The sequence below is a fragment of the Scyliorhinus torazame genome, chromosome 18, assembly GCF_047496885.1.
Source record: "Scyliorhinus torazame isolate Kashiwa2021f chromosome 18, sScyTor2.1, whole genome shotgun sequence".
Classification (NCBI taxonomy): Eukaryota; Metazoa; Chordata; class Chondrichthyes; order Carcharhiniformes; family Scyliorhinidae; genus Scyliorhinus; species Scyliorhinus torazame.
Window position 1 is genome coordinate 90,622,156 of NC_092724.1, and position 14,610 is coordinate 90,636,765.

The 14,610-nt window shown below is 48.5% G+C and overlaps 1 protein-coding gene across 1 annotated transcript in view; it reads left to right on the forward strand.

Annotated features, from left to right (window-relative positions):
* LOC140395365 (transient receptor potential cation channel subfamily V member 6-like) overlaps positions 1 to 14,610 on the forward strand; it is a 141,902-nt gene that overhangs the window by 78,975 nt on the left and 48,317 nt on the right. Inside the window, exon 5 of the mRNA XM_072483021.1 lies at positions 6,703 to 6,801. Coding sequence (XP_072339122.1) covers positions 6,703 to 6,801 — 99 coding nt within the window. The remainder of the gene's footprint in view (positions 1 to 6,702; positions 6,802 to 14,610) is intronic.

Sequence of the window (14,610 nt, forward strand, 5' to 3'; positions counted from 1 at the left end):
CTGTCTTAGCCTGTTTTACTACATCAGCCTTCCCAGTGCTTTCCTTAAACCACCAACACTGTGACTTTACATGGCCTAGTTTATTACAGTAAAAACATTTGAAACTTTTCATTCCTTTTCCACCCTCCTGGATTTCTTTTTTAATCTGAGGTACACTCTCTTTATTGTCTCCCATCAGATCACCTTTACCTTTACCACTTGAGTATTTCTCATGTCCCCAGTTTCTATCAATCACCAGCTGAAACTGATGTCGGACATCAATCTTTGATTTATGAACTAATTCCTAATCATCTGCCATTTCCGCTGTTAATCTCACAGTTTTAACCCTCTGTTCTTCCACATGAGTTCTCACTACATCAGGAATTGAATTTGTAAACTCCTCCAAAAGTATAATTTCTCTGAGAGCTTCATACATTTGGTCTATTTTCAAAGCCTTTATCCACCTATCAAAATTACTTTGTTTGAGCCTTTCAAACCCCATGTATGTTTGACCAAATTCTTTCCTTAAATTTCTAAACCTTTGTCTGTAAGCTTCAGGCACTAGCTCATATGCACTTAAGATGGATTTCTTCACCTCCTCATACGTTCCAGATACCTCCTCCGGTGTGATGCAAACACTTCACTAGCTCTACCTACCAGCTTTGTTTGAATCAGTAACACCCACATGTCCTGTGGCCATTTCATTTGTTTAGTTGGCTTCTCAAATGAAATGAAAAAGGCTTCCACTTCCTTCTCGTCAAACCTTGGCAATGCTTGGACATATTTAAATAGATCCTCCTCACCACGTCTTCGACTATGACGCTCTGTCTCATTATCCTCATCCATCTCCTCTAACTGTACATGTCCCTTTACGTCTGCCAATTTTAACTGATTGTCATGTTTCATGGCCATTTTCTGAAGTTCAAACTCCCTCTCTTTATCTTTTTCCCTGATCTGTATCTCCCTTTCTTTTTCTTTTTGTTCTGCTGGGGCTATTCTTTCTTTTCTCCTTTCTTCTCTCTCCTTTTCTTTTTCCTCTCTCTCTCTTTCTCTTTCCTTTTCGTCTCTCTCTCTTTCTCTTTCTTTTTTCTCTCTCTCACTCTCGTATGCCAGCCGCTTTAATTATTTCTCATGTTCCATTTGTTTAATTTGCAACTGCATTTTTGCCATTTCAAATGAGTCAAACTCTATCTCAGACAACTTTAAATGCTTAACCACCGCCACAATTACCTCATCTTTTCGCATTTTGTCAGGTAATGTTAACTGCAATGTTCTTGCCAAATCTAATAATCTGCTTTTCGTTTCTGTCCGTAAGGTACTACGTGTGATCTTCTCCACCCCAAAAAACTTCTGAGCCTCTGAAAGAGCCATTGTTCACAACACTCTCCCCACTTAAACTAAAATACCACACCGGAAAAGCAACAATCCTTCACTGTCTTTAAGTTCGCAAAAGCCAATCCAATAGATAGACTTTTATCCCGGACGAGCCCCCAGTTGTTAGGGGCGAAGCGTTTTCAGAACTCCAAAATGTATCATGGAGTTCAACCAACCTCCCCTTTAATGTATTTGTTGATTTTCCGAGCAAGCGGCTTTTTCCCTCGGGGTGGGTTTACAATTATGGACCCGTGGGTTTTTAAACACAAAACACTTTTTATTCCATGAACTCAACTTAACATCTTAAATAAACATTGAATCTCTTAACACCCCTTACTTCAAAGATAACTCAGAAAATATTGCAACAGTAAATAACTCCTTAAAATGTTCCTTCAAACTTCCAAGAGACTTAACACTTTTTAACAGTATCACATAAGGATATATATATTCTGTAGAATTAGCTTGGCTGACTTCAGCACCAGCACCTTGCTTTCTTCCTGCAAACTGCAAAACTAAACTGCAAAACCAAACTGCAAAATGGTTGACCTGAGCTGAGCCCCACCCACTCTCTGACATCACTGTTTTCTTAAAGGTACATTGCTTAAACATCCATGTCTTAAAGGTACCCTCACATGACACACGTTATTATGCAAACCCCGGACAGTCTGTATGAATTGCCAGGGATCTGTGGATCCACGTTTCAGATCCTATGCTCTGAAATTCCCCCTTACGTCTCTCCCCTCACCATCTCCCTTTCACTGTACATGGTCCTTCATAAACCACATCTCTGACCAAGTAGGCTCACTCAGTTCACTGGGCAGCAACTGGTGTCCAATCCCCATTCTACCTGGCCTGGATTCTAAACCTGCCTCTTGGCCCCAGCATTTGTGGAGGGTGCAGTGCTGTTGATCAGACATCCTTTCAGCAGTGAACTGACAAAGACGGCCATGAATTAAATAAAATCAATTCAAGCTTATTGCAAAAACATTAAATTCCTTTCACAACACAAGAGCTTACACGTTGCTATACAGTTCAATTATGCACTGTCTAAGCACAGTTATTAGCTCATGACTGAAATTCAGTCCTTGCAAGGCCAGACAATTACATTCGCCAGTAAGGAAGAATCTAACATTCAACGACATCAATATCATTGAATCTCCCACTATCAACATCCTGGGATCCAGTGACCAGAAACTCAACTGGACCAGCCATAAAAAATATTCTGGCTACATGAGCAATCCAGAACTGGGTACTCTGCAACGAGTAACTCACCTCCTGACTCCTCAAAGCCTGTCCACCATCTACAAGGCACAAGTCAGGAGTGTAATGGAATGCTCTCCACTTGCCTGGATGAGTGCAGCTCCAACAACACTCAAGAAGCTCAACACTATCCAGGACAAAGCAGCCCACTGAATTGACATCCCTTTCAGAAAAATTCATCCCCTCCATCTCCGACAAAAGTAAAGACTATAAGACCATAAGACATAGGACCAGAATTAGGCCACTCGGCCCATCGAGTCTGCTCTGCCATTCAACCATGGCTGATATTTTTCTCATCCCCATTCTCCTTATTAATCAAGAAACTATCTATCACTGTCTTATACACACTCAGTGATTTGGCCTCCACAGCCTTCTGCGCAATGAGTTCCACAGATTCACCACCCTCTGGCTGAAGAAGTTCCTCTTCATCTCTGTTTTAAAGGGTCACCCCTTAATCTGAGATGGTGTCCTCTGGTTCTAATTTTAACTACAAGTGGAAACATCCTCTCCACCTCCACTCTATCCAGGCCTCGCAGTATCCTGTAATTTTGAATAAGATCCCCCCTCATCCTTCTAAACACCAACGAGTACAGACCCAGAGTCCTCAACTATTCCTTATACGACAAGCTCTTCATTCCAGGGATCATTCTTCTGAACCTCCTCTGGACCCTTTCCAAGGCCAGCACATCCTTCCTTAGATACGGAGCCCAAAACTGCTCACAATACTCCAAATGTGGTCTGACCAGAGCCTTATACATCCTCAGAAGTACATCCCTTGTATTCTAGCCCTCTCAACATGATTGCTAACATTGCATTTGCCTTCCTAACTGCTGACTGAACCTACACGTTAACCTTAAGAGAATCTTGAACAAGGACTCCCAAGTCCCTTTGTGTTTCTAATATCCTAAGCATTTCCCCATTTAGAAAATAGTCTATGCCTCCATTCCTCCTTCCAAAGTGCATAACCTCACACATTATATTCTATCTGCCAGTTCATTGCCCACTCTCCTAGTCTGTCCAAGTCCTTCTGCAGCCCCTCTGAACAAAGAACAAAGAACAAAGAAATGTACAGCACAAGAAAAGGCCCTTCGGCCCTCCAAGCCCGTGCCGACCATGCTGCCCGACTAAACTACAATCTTCTACACTTCCTGGGTCCGTATCCCTCTATTCCCATCCTATTCATGTATTTGTCAAGATGCCCCTTAAATGTCATTATCGTCCCTGCTTCCACCACCTCCTCCGGTAGCGAGTTCCAGGCACCCACTACCCTCTGCGTAAAAAATTTGCCTCGTACATCTACTCTAAACCTTGCCCCTCTCACCTTAAACCTTTGCCCCCTAGTAATTGACCCCTCTACCCTGGGGAAAAGCCTCTGACTTTCCACTCTGTCTATGCCCCTCATAATTTTGTAGACCTCGATCAGGTCGCGCCTCAACCTCCGTCGTTCCAGTGAGAACAAACCGAGTTTATTCAACCGCTCCTCATAGCTAATGGCCTCCATACCAGGCAACATTCTGGTAAATCTCTTCTGCACCCTCTCTAAAGCCTCCACATCCTTCTGGTAGTGTGTGCTTCCTCAATACTACCTGTCCTTCTACATATATTTGTATCATCTGCAAACTTAGCAACAGTGCCTTCAGTTCCTTCTTCCAGGTCATTAATGTATATTGTGAAAAGTTGTGGTCCCAACACAGACTCCTGAGGCACACCACTAATCACCGGCTGCCATCCTGAAAAAGATCCCTTTAATCCCCACTCTCTGTCTTCTGCCAGTCAGCCAATCCTCTATCCATGCCAGGATCTTACCCTTAACACCATGGGCTCTTAACTTATTTAATAGTCTCCTATGCGGCACCTTGTCAAAAGCCTTCTGGAAATTTAAATAAATCACGTCCTCTGGTTCTCCTTTGTTCAACTTACTTGTTATCTCCTCAAAGAACTCTAACAGATTTGTCAGACATGACCTCCCCTTGAAGAAGCATTTTGGCACCCCTTGTTACTATGTCATGGAACTGAGTGTTTCATCATAAATTCACCTCTGTCCTTTACACAAAAAGCAGGACAAATCCAACCCAACCAATTGCCACCCCATCAGTCCAGTTTCGATCATCAGTCACTGATGGAAGCACTTTGTCAAACAGCACTGACTCGACAATAGCCTGCTCATTGACACTCAGTTTGGGTTCCGTCAGGGTCACTCAGTCTTGACCTCATTACAGCCTTAGTTCAAACACAGACAAAAAAGCTGACCTTCAGAGGTGAGGTGAGTGTCAATATCCATGACATCAAGGCCGCATTTTACAGAGTGTGGCATCAAGGATCCAAGTCAATGGGAATCAGGGGAAAATTCTCCATAGGTTGGAGCCACACTTTGCACAAGGGAAGATGGCTGTAGTAGTTGGAGGTAAATCCACTACTATCAACGTTGTGGGGTTACCATTGACCAGAGTATGAACTGGACAAGCTATATAAATACTGTGGCTACAAAAACAGGTCAGAGGCTAGGAATCGTGTAACTCACCTCCTGACTTCCCAGAGTCTGTCCACAATCTACAAGGCACAAGTCAGGAATGTGATGGAATATTCCCCACTGACTTGGATGCGTGCAGCTCCAACAACACTCAAGACGATTAGCACCATCCAGGACAAAGCAGCCCTCTTAATCAGCCCCTCATTCACTACCTTAAATATTCAAACCCTTCATCATTAGCGACAGTGGCAGCCGCGTGTACCATCTACAAGATGCACTGCAGGAACTCACCTTCACAGCACCTTCCAAACCCACAACTCTACCACCTGGAAGACAAAAAGCAGCTGCAAGTTGCCTTCAAAGCCACACATATCCGACTTGGAAATATATCGGCGTTCCTTCATTGTCGCTGCGTCAAAGTCCTGGAACTCCCTCCCTCACAGCACTGTGGGTACCACATGGACTGCAGCGGGTCAAGAAGACAGCTCACCACCACCTTCTGAAGAACAAGTAATGATCATTAACAAATGCCGGTCATGGAAGCTACACTCTCATTTCATGAATGAAGAAAGAAAAGTACCATGCCATCAATATTTTTTAGAACTGGTAGTTTTAGGTGAGACAGTGAAATGATGGATCGTCAGTGTGTTCCTATCGTTCAGGTAGATATTAACAATTCCTTGGTCGTATTTGATGCATTCAGAGCTGGCCTGGTGCACTGATCAATATTGTTCCATAAACCAACACAACAAAAACTCACTAACATGTCTTTCATCAATTGCAATTTGTGGCATCTTGCTATGTGCACATTAGCTGATGATTTTCCTGCAAAACAGCAGTGACTGAACTTCACAAAGCAATTCATTGGCTGTTGTCAGTCTTGAGAATGCAATAAGACATGTTACAAAACCAAGTTCTTCCTCCCTTTCTTTCATCATTGCCGCTCTTTCACAGAACATTAGAAATGGATGAGGCCATTCTGCCTTTCAAGCCAGCCGTACCATTCAATTTGATCACAGGTTCCCAGCCGGTGTTGTGCTGTGGAGGCCCCACAAGTGTGCTATAAAGAAGGATCAAAACGATTAAACTTTAATGAAAATAAATTAATTCTAATCTTTGGCATCTCCAAGTCCTGATGAACCCATGCATGTGCTGGTTGAGAATGGGCCGCAGATGGGCGGTTCGGAATTTCTAACCTTGATCGTGCGCCTAAGCACTGTGCGCGTGTGGCCCGTTCTGGCCAGTGCATGCATTGTTCGGATTAACAACATAAAACATTCCAAACCGCACATGAGAAGTTCCCAGTAAGGGATGAAGATGGAGGTAAGAAACAGGGACCAATAAAGATAAGAAAAGGAGAAACAGGCTCCAATATTGTATTTGACATGCAAATGGTGATAAGGCTTTCATTGTAAATTTCTGAAACTTAATGCAAATAATACCACTTTGTATGAAAACGTGTCCCCTGATGTTTCCCCCTAATTGCTGAGCTCTAATTTTAAGATCATACCTCCTTGGTTTAACCCATTGCTAGAAATATGAGAGCAGAACAACTCCCACCCAGCTGTGTTAATCTAATTTTCATCAGTTTTCATTTCTGACTGTATTTCTTTGCCCAGGTGAACACGTGTTGTCTTTCGCTGCTTGCGTTGGAAATGAAGAGATCGTCAGGATTCTGATTGACAACGGGGCCGACATTAGGGCACAGGATCACCTGGGTAAGAGGCAAAAATCACTTTGATTTCATCACTGAGTTGTTGAGACAATGGAGGAATATTCCTCAATGTTTTTTTTACCTTGGGGTGACAAACCAAGACTGAGAGTGATGCTGTGTATGTTTACACTACACTGGCTGACAGAAAGGCTCCTTTTGCACTCAAATAACATTACCCTGATCAGCTCACATTAATTGTTTGACTGGATATGAACGCTGTGAGAGGACTTGGTCGTCAACAGTGGCTTGTAGTGATTGGACAGTCCGTATTGTTTGCTTCAGCCCATTTCACCATTCTGTCAGAAATCAATATCATCGCCACCATGCCCCTGGTAAACCGTCTTGGCAGTGACTACGCCTTCCTGATCCTAGAAGCTGGAAAGTATAAAGCAGGAGCCAGCATTCTGTCCTCCATCTGACTCAGCCAGTTTCCCACTTTCCTGGGCGCTGTACTTTATATTAGGATTCAAGGCTTCCTGCAACTCAAACTTGGTCGAACCTCCAAACACCTTCCTGTCCCCCGTAACACCACCCACCCCCGCCCCAGCCCTGTATACACCATTGCACCCACACACTCTTACAGAGTGTAGCACCGTCAATATGACGCGAGGCAGGTTGAGGTAATGTCAATTGAAGGCTTTATTAAGCAGAACTTTATCCCCAGCAGCGTGGTTACAGAATGCAGCTGCTGAGGGAAATGGAGGGAAAAGCTGGGTTCTTATACCGGCATTTCTGGGTGGAGTCCAGTAGGTGGCAGATCCTATCAGGACCTGGCATCCCTCCACCAATAGCCTGTCAACACGTGGTGTACCATATTATCCCTAATACATACCACCACATTCACCCCTTGTTGAAAAAAAAACCCGGCGGGATGGTGGTTCGCATGGTAGTAGGGGTTTACAGAGTCGGTACTGTGCCGTAACTTTGAACAAAACACAAAATTATCGCTTCAACTGGGCCAACGGGCCAAACAGGGTCGGCATGATGCCATAACTATAACAAGACACAATAACTGAAAACGTTGAGAGTTATAGTGATTTGATGAGCCGGATGGGCGCCCTGGTCATCCTTTCCGATCGTCTCGGGCGTGGTGGTGATGGCGCTGGCTCGAGTCCCGTCGACTCTGGGAGCGTAGCGCTGTCCCCTGTGTCCTTACTCCTGGGCGAGTCTGGGAGGAGAACCGAACCCCCCGGGAAGGGGGTGGCTGCGAAATGAACCGGCGGGAGTGAGGAGGTGGTGATTGGCGTTGGAGGGGGTGTGGGTAGCTCCGGCGGGCGCCAGGCCTCGCAGGGAGACCGTGTCCTGTCGGCCATCGGGGTACTCCACATAGGCGTATTGCGGGTTGGCGTGAAGGAGATGCACCCATTCCACCAACGGATCTGACTTGTGCGCCCGCACATGTTTCCGGAGCAGAATGGGTCCCGGAGCTGCTAGCCAGGTCGGAAGTGGCGTTCCAGAGGAGGACTTCCTAAGAAAGAGGAGGAGGCGCTCGTGAGGCGTTTGATTCGTGGTGGTGCACAGCAGGGACCGGATAGAGTGAAGGGCATCCGGGAGGACTTCCTGCCAGCGGGAAATTGGGAGACTCCTAGACCGGAGGGCCAGCAGGACGGCCTTCCAGACCTTTCCATTCTCCCTTTCTACCTGCCCGTTCCCCCAGGGGTTGTAACTGGTCGTCCTGCTCGAGGCTATGCCCTTGCTGAGCAGGAATTGACGCAGTTCGTCACTCATAAAGGAGGACCCCCTGTCGCAAAGGCCACGATGCGTGCCATCGACGAGTCCCTCCCCTTCCAGGTCGAGAGCGACGCATCGGATGTAGCTCTGGCGGCCACCCTCAACCAAGCGGGCAGACCCGTGGCCGAACAGGGTCAACCGGGGAAACCGAACAGTGTAAAAATGGTACCGAGGGCTTTAATGACCGTGGACGCGGTCATGTCGGGGCAGGGGATGGCGAAAGGGAAACGGGAGTATTCGTCAACGACGTTCAGGGAGTACGCGTTGCGATCGGTGGAGGGGAGGGGGCCTTTGAAATCCAAACTGAGGCGTTCAAAGGGTCGAGAGGCCTTAACCAGGTGCGCTCTATCTGGCCTGAAAAAGTGCGGTTTGCACTCAGCGCAGATCTGGCAGTTTCTGGTGACTGTTCGGACGTCCTCGATGGCGTAAGGGAGGTTGCGGGCCTTAAGGAAGTGGTAGAAACGAGTGACCCCCGGGTGGCAGAGGTCCTCGTGGAGGGCTTGTAGACGGTCCACTTGTACATTGGCACATGTGCCGCGAGATAGGGCATCGGATGGCTCGTTCAGCTTTCCGGGACGATACAAGATCTCATAATTGAAGGTGGAGTGTTCGATCCTCCACCGCAAGATCTTGTCGTTCTTGATCTTGCCCCGCTGTGCATTATCGAACATCAAGGGAACCGACCGTTGGTCAGTGAGGAGAGTGAATCTCCTACCGGCCAGGTAATGCCTCCAGTGTCGCACAGCTTCCACTATTGCTTGTGCCTCCTTTCCACTGAGGAGTGGCGGATTTCTGAAGCGTGGAGGGTTCGGGAGAAGAAGGCCACGGGTCTGCCTGCTTGGTTGAGGGTGGCCGCCAGAGCTACATCCGATGAGTCGCTCTCGACCTGGAAGGGGAGGGACTCGTCGATGGCACGCATCGTGGCCTTTGCGATATCCGCTTTGATGCGGCTAAAGGCCTGGCATGCCTCTGTCGACAGGGGAAAAGTAGTGGACTTGGTTAGCGCATGGGCCTTGTCGGCGTATTGTGGAACCCACTGGGCGTAATAAGAAAAGAAGCCCTGGCAACGTTTCGGGGCTTTGGCACAGTGAGGGAGAGGGAACTCCATGAGGGGGCGCATGCATTCAGGGTCGGGGCCTATCACTCCATTACGCACTACGTAGCCCAGGATGGCTAGACGATCGGTGTGGAACACGCATTTTTCTTTGTTGTAAGTGAGGTTCAGAGCGTGAGCGGTCTGGAGGAATTTTTGGAGGTTGGCGTCATGGTCCTGCTGGTCGTGGCCGCAGATGGTGACGTTGTCGAGATATGGGAACGTTGCCCGTAAACCGTGCTGGTCGACCATTCGGTCCATCTCTCGTTGGAAGACCGAGACTCCGTTCATGACGCCGAATGGAACCCTTCAAAAGTGGTATAACCGCCCGTCTGCTTCGAAGGCAGTATAATTGCGGTCACCGGGACAGATGGGGAGCTGGTGGTAGGCGGACTTGAGGTCCACGGTGGAAAAGACCTTGTACTGTGCAATCCGATTGACCATGTCGGATATGCGGGGAGAGGGTACGCATCTAGCTGAGTGTACCTGTTGATGGTCTGACTATAGTCGATGACCATTCTCTGTTTCTCCCCGGTCTTAACGACTACCACCTGGGCTCTCCAGGGACTGTTGCTAGCCTGGATGATGCCTTCCTTCAGCAGCCTCTGGACTTCGGACCGGATAAATTCTTTGAGAAGGTGACTGAACAGGTAGACGAGGGTAGAGCAGTTGATGTGGTGTATATGGATTTCAGCAAAGCGTTTGATAAGGTTCCCCACGGTAGGCTATTGCAAAAAATACGGAGGCTGGGGATTGAGGGTGATTTAGAGATGTGGATCAGAAATTGGCTAGCTGAAAGAAGACAGAGGGTGGTGGTTGGTGGGAAATGTTCAGAATGGAGTTCTGTCACAAGTGGAGTACCACAAGGATCTGTTCTGGGGCCGTTGCTGTTTGTCATTTTTATCAATGACCTAGAGGAAGGCGCAGAAGGGTGGGTGAGTAAATTTGCAGACGATACTAAAGTCGGTGGTGTTGTCGATAGTGTGGAAGGATGTAGCAGGTTACAGAGGGATATAGATAAGCTGCAGAGCTGGGCTGAGAGGTGGCAAATGGAGTTTAATGTAGAGAAGTGTGAGGTGATTCACTTTGGAAGGAATAACAGGAATGCGGAATATTTGGCTAATGGTAAAGTTCTTGAAAGTGTGGATGAGCAGAGGGATCTAGGTGTCCATGTACATAGATCCCTGAAAGTTGCCACCCAGGTTGATAGGGTTGTGAAGAAGGCCTATGGAGTGTTGGCCTTTATTGGTAGAGGGATTGAGTTCCGGAGTCGGGAGGTCATGTTGCAGCTGTACAGAACTCTGGTACGGCCGCATTTGGAGTATTGCGTACAGTTCTGGTCACCGCATTATAGGAAGGACGTGGAGGCTTTGGAGCGGGTGCAGAGGAGATTTACCAGGATGTTGCCTGGTATGGAGGGAAAATCTTATGAGGAAAGGCTGATAGACTTGAGGTTGTTTTCGTTGGAGAGAAGAAGGTTAAGAGGAGACTTAATAGAGGCATACAAAATGATCAGGGGGTTGGATAGGGTGGACAGTGAGAGCCTTCTCCCGCGGATGGATATGGCTGGCACGAGGGGACATAACTTTAAACTGAGGGGTAATAGATATAGGACAGAGGTCAGAGGTAGGTTCTTTACGCAAAGAGTAGTGAGGCCGTGGAATGCCCTACCTGCTACAGTAGTGAACTCGCCAACATTGAAGGCATTTAAAAGTTTATTGGATAAACATATGGATGATAATGGCATAGTGTAGGTTAGATGGCTTTTGTTTCGGTGCAACATCGTGGGCCGAAGGGCCTGTACTGCGCTGTATTGTTCTATGTTCTATGTTCTATGTTCTAAATGCTCGGTCCTGGGCGCTGTACCGTCTGCTCCTTGTGGCGACTGGTTTGCAATCCGGGGTGAGGTTCGCAAACAAGGAAGGCGGTTCAACCTTGAGGGTCGCAAGGCCGCAGACAGTCAGTGGGGGTATAGGGCCGCCAAATTTAAATGTTAAACTCTGGAGGTTGCATTGGAAGTCCAACCCTAGGAGTGTGGGCGCACAGAGATGGGGGAGGACATACAGCCGGTAATTTCGGAACTCCCTCCACTGCACCGTTAGGTTAGCGATGCAGAACCCCGTGATCTGAACAGAGTGGGATCCCGCCGCCAGGAAAATTTTCTGGGTGCTTGGCCGAATTACGAGGGAACAGCGCCTTACCGTGTCCGGATGAATGAAGCTCTCCGTGCTCCCAGAGTCGATAAGACACGGCGTCTCGTAGCCATTCACTAGGACTGTAGTGGTTGCAGTCTGGAGCGTCCGGGGTCGCGACTGGTCGAGGGTCGTCGAAGCCAGACGTGGTTGTTGAAGTTGAGTATCGTAATCAGGCAGTATGTAGCCATCTGTGTCGGGGTCCTTCAGCCAAGATGGCAGCGTCCACGGATCGAGCGCGGTCGGGGGTGGACAAAATGGCGGCACCCATCTCTCCCTCGTGGCGTCCGGGGTCCAAAATGGCGGCGTCCGTTGGTCGCACGTGGATCGCTGGGGGGGCTGGGTCTGTGGTCCCGTTTCTTCCCCGGAGATAGCGGCGACCCCGTGGGACTTGCACACCGTCGCGTAGTGGCCCTTCTTCCCGCAGCTTTTGCAGGTAGCCGCGAGGGCCGGGCAGCGCTGCCGAGGGTGTTTCGGCTGGCCGCAAAAATAGCAGCGGGGCCCCCCCGGTTGGTCTGGTGTTTTGGCCGCGCAGGTTTGCGGGGGTGGGGGGGGGTGTCGGAGAGTCGACCGCAGCGGGGGTCCACGGAGCCCAAGGGGCTGTAGTGCGGTCGGGGGCGTAGGCGCGGGCTTTACGCGAGGCCACATCGAGGGATGCCGCCAGGGCCCGAGCTTCTGTAAGTCCCAGAGATTCTTTCTCCAGAAGCCTCTGGCGGATCTGGGAAGAGGCCAAACCTGCCACATACGCATCGCGGACCAGGAACTCTGTGTGTTCATTCGCTGTTACCGCCGGGCAGTTGCAATTTCGACCCAGGATCTGCAAGGCGTTATAAAACTCGTCCAGCGATTCCCCCGGAAATTGCCGTCGTGTAGCGAGCTGGTCGCGAGCAAAAACCTGGTTGGCGGGCCGAATGTAGATGTCCTTCAGTGCGGCGATGGCACCGGTGAAACCGTCCTCGTCCTCGATAAGGGAGTAGACGTCAGGACTCACCCTGGAAGAGAGGACCTGCATCTTTTGTTCGTCTGTTGGTGTGCCGGGGGCCGTTCGGAGGTAGCCCTCAAAGCATGCCATCCAGTGTTTGAAAATAGAGGTCGAGTTAGCTGCTTGGGGTGCGATGCGCAGGCACTCCGGGGTGATTCGGAGCTCCATGTTCCCATATATCAGGACCTGGCATCCCTCCACCAATAGCCAGTCGACACGTGGTGTACCGTATTACCCCTAATACATACCACCACACAAAGTTAATGGGCTGGATTTTCCGGTCTCCCCAGCTGTGTGTTTCTCATCCGAACGGCGTGCGCTGCCAGTGGGATTCTCTCTTCCCGCCGCTTGTGAATGAGATTTCCCTTTGAAGCCACTCCATGTCTCCGGGGAACCCATAGGCGGGGGTGCGTTGCTGGAGGGAAAAGTGAATCGCCAGGCCGGAGAATTCCAGCCAATATAAGGATTATGAACTCTTTGAGGTGGGCAGGTTAGAAATGTATTTAACTCCCCCTGACCCCCACATGCATTGGCTGCCACTTTTGCCAGGAGTAATGGGCCCCTCACAGTCTGTGATTAGGAAAAGCTCAGGAGGTCTCAGCACAGGGTCAGTTGGTCACCCTCTCATCTGAGTGACAAGGTGGAGGGTTCAGTTCCAATTCCATAGGCTTGAGGATACAATCCAGGCTGATGCTCCAACACAGTACTGCAGCACGTACTATCCAAGGTGCCATCTTTCAGATGAGTTGTTGGATCAAGGTCCTGAGTGCAAATTGGTAGCCACATTTCTAACAGTACCACACTTCAAAAATATTTCATGGACTGTATAACGCTTTGGGATATGTGCTGTGGTCGCCAAAGAGACACGTTCGTTCTTCCTTTGGCAACCATTCACATAGAGGATAAAGGTCGCCCCTATCTGATTTGTTAGTTTGATGAGACACTAAACTGAGGCCTTGTCTGCTGCTTCCAGTGATGCAGGAAGATATTAAGGATCCATAGAATTCCTGGCAGGAACAAAGAGTTCACATGGTGTACTGGCCAACATTCCTCCCTCTACCAATGCAAATCAAAACAGATTAATTAGCCAGTAACCGATTTGATGTTTGTGAGCTCTAGTTGGGTGCAAAATGGCTGCCACATTTTGTATTAATAACCATCATTGAACTGCAGCCATTTCTGAGTGAGATGATAAATCTCTATGGAAGCGAAGAAAACGCATTTATTTAGAAAGCAAGGTGAGATGTTTTGTTTTCGTGATGTTGGTTGGGAGATAAGTGGGAAACTCCCTTGCTCTTCTTTGAATGCACCCACCTGTTAGATTATTATGTTATTTGCAAATAGCTAGGAATTATTGCAATGTCGATGTACATCCAGCGTGCCACATTTACTGCTATGCAGCAGTCAGTTTCCAAGTTACAATGTTATGAGTCCAATAGCCACATGGAAATCCAGCATTTTGAGTCTAAAATTAATCTAAGCTTCTTGGAACTAAAACAGCCTCAGTTTAATGTCTCGGCTGAAAGACAGCACCTCTGACAGTGCAGCATTCCCTCAGTCCGCAGTGGAGTGTTTGGCCGGAAATTGTACTCAAGGTGCAAAATTGTCCGGTATCGGCGCGATGTCCGCCGACCAGCGCCCGAAACGGCGCAAATCAGTCGGGCATCACGCCGCCCCAAAAGTGCGGAATCCTCTGCATCTTGGGGGGCCGAGCCCCAACCTTAAGGGGCTAGGCCCGCACCGGACTAATTTCCACCCCGCCAGCTGGCGGAAAAGGCCTTTGGTGCCCCACCAGCTGGCGCGGAAATTACATCT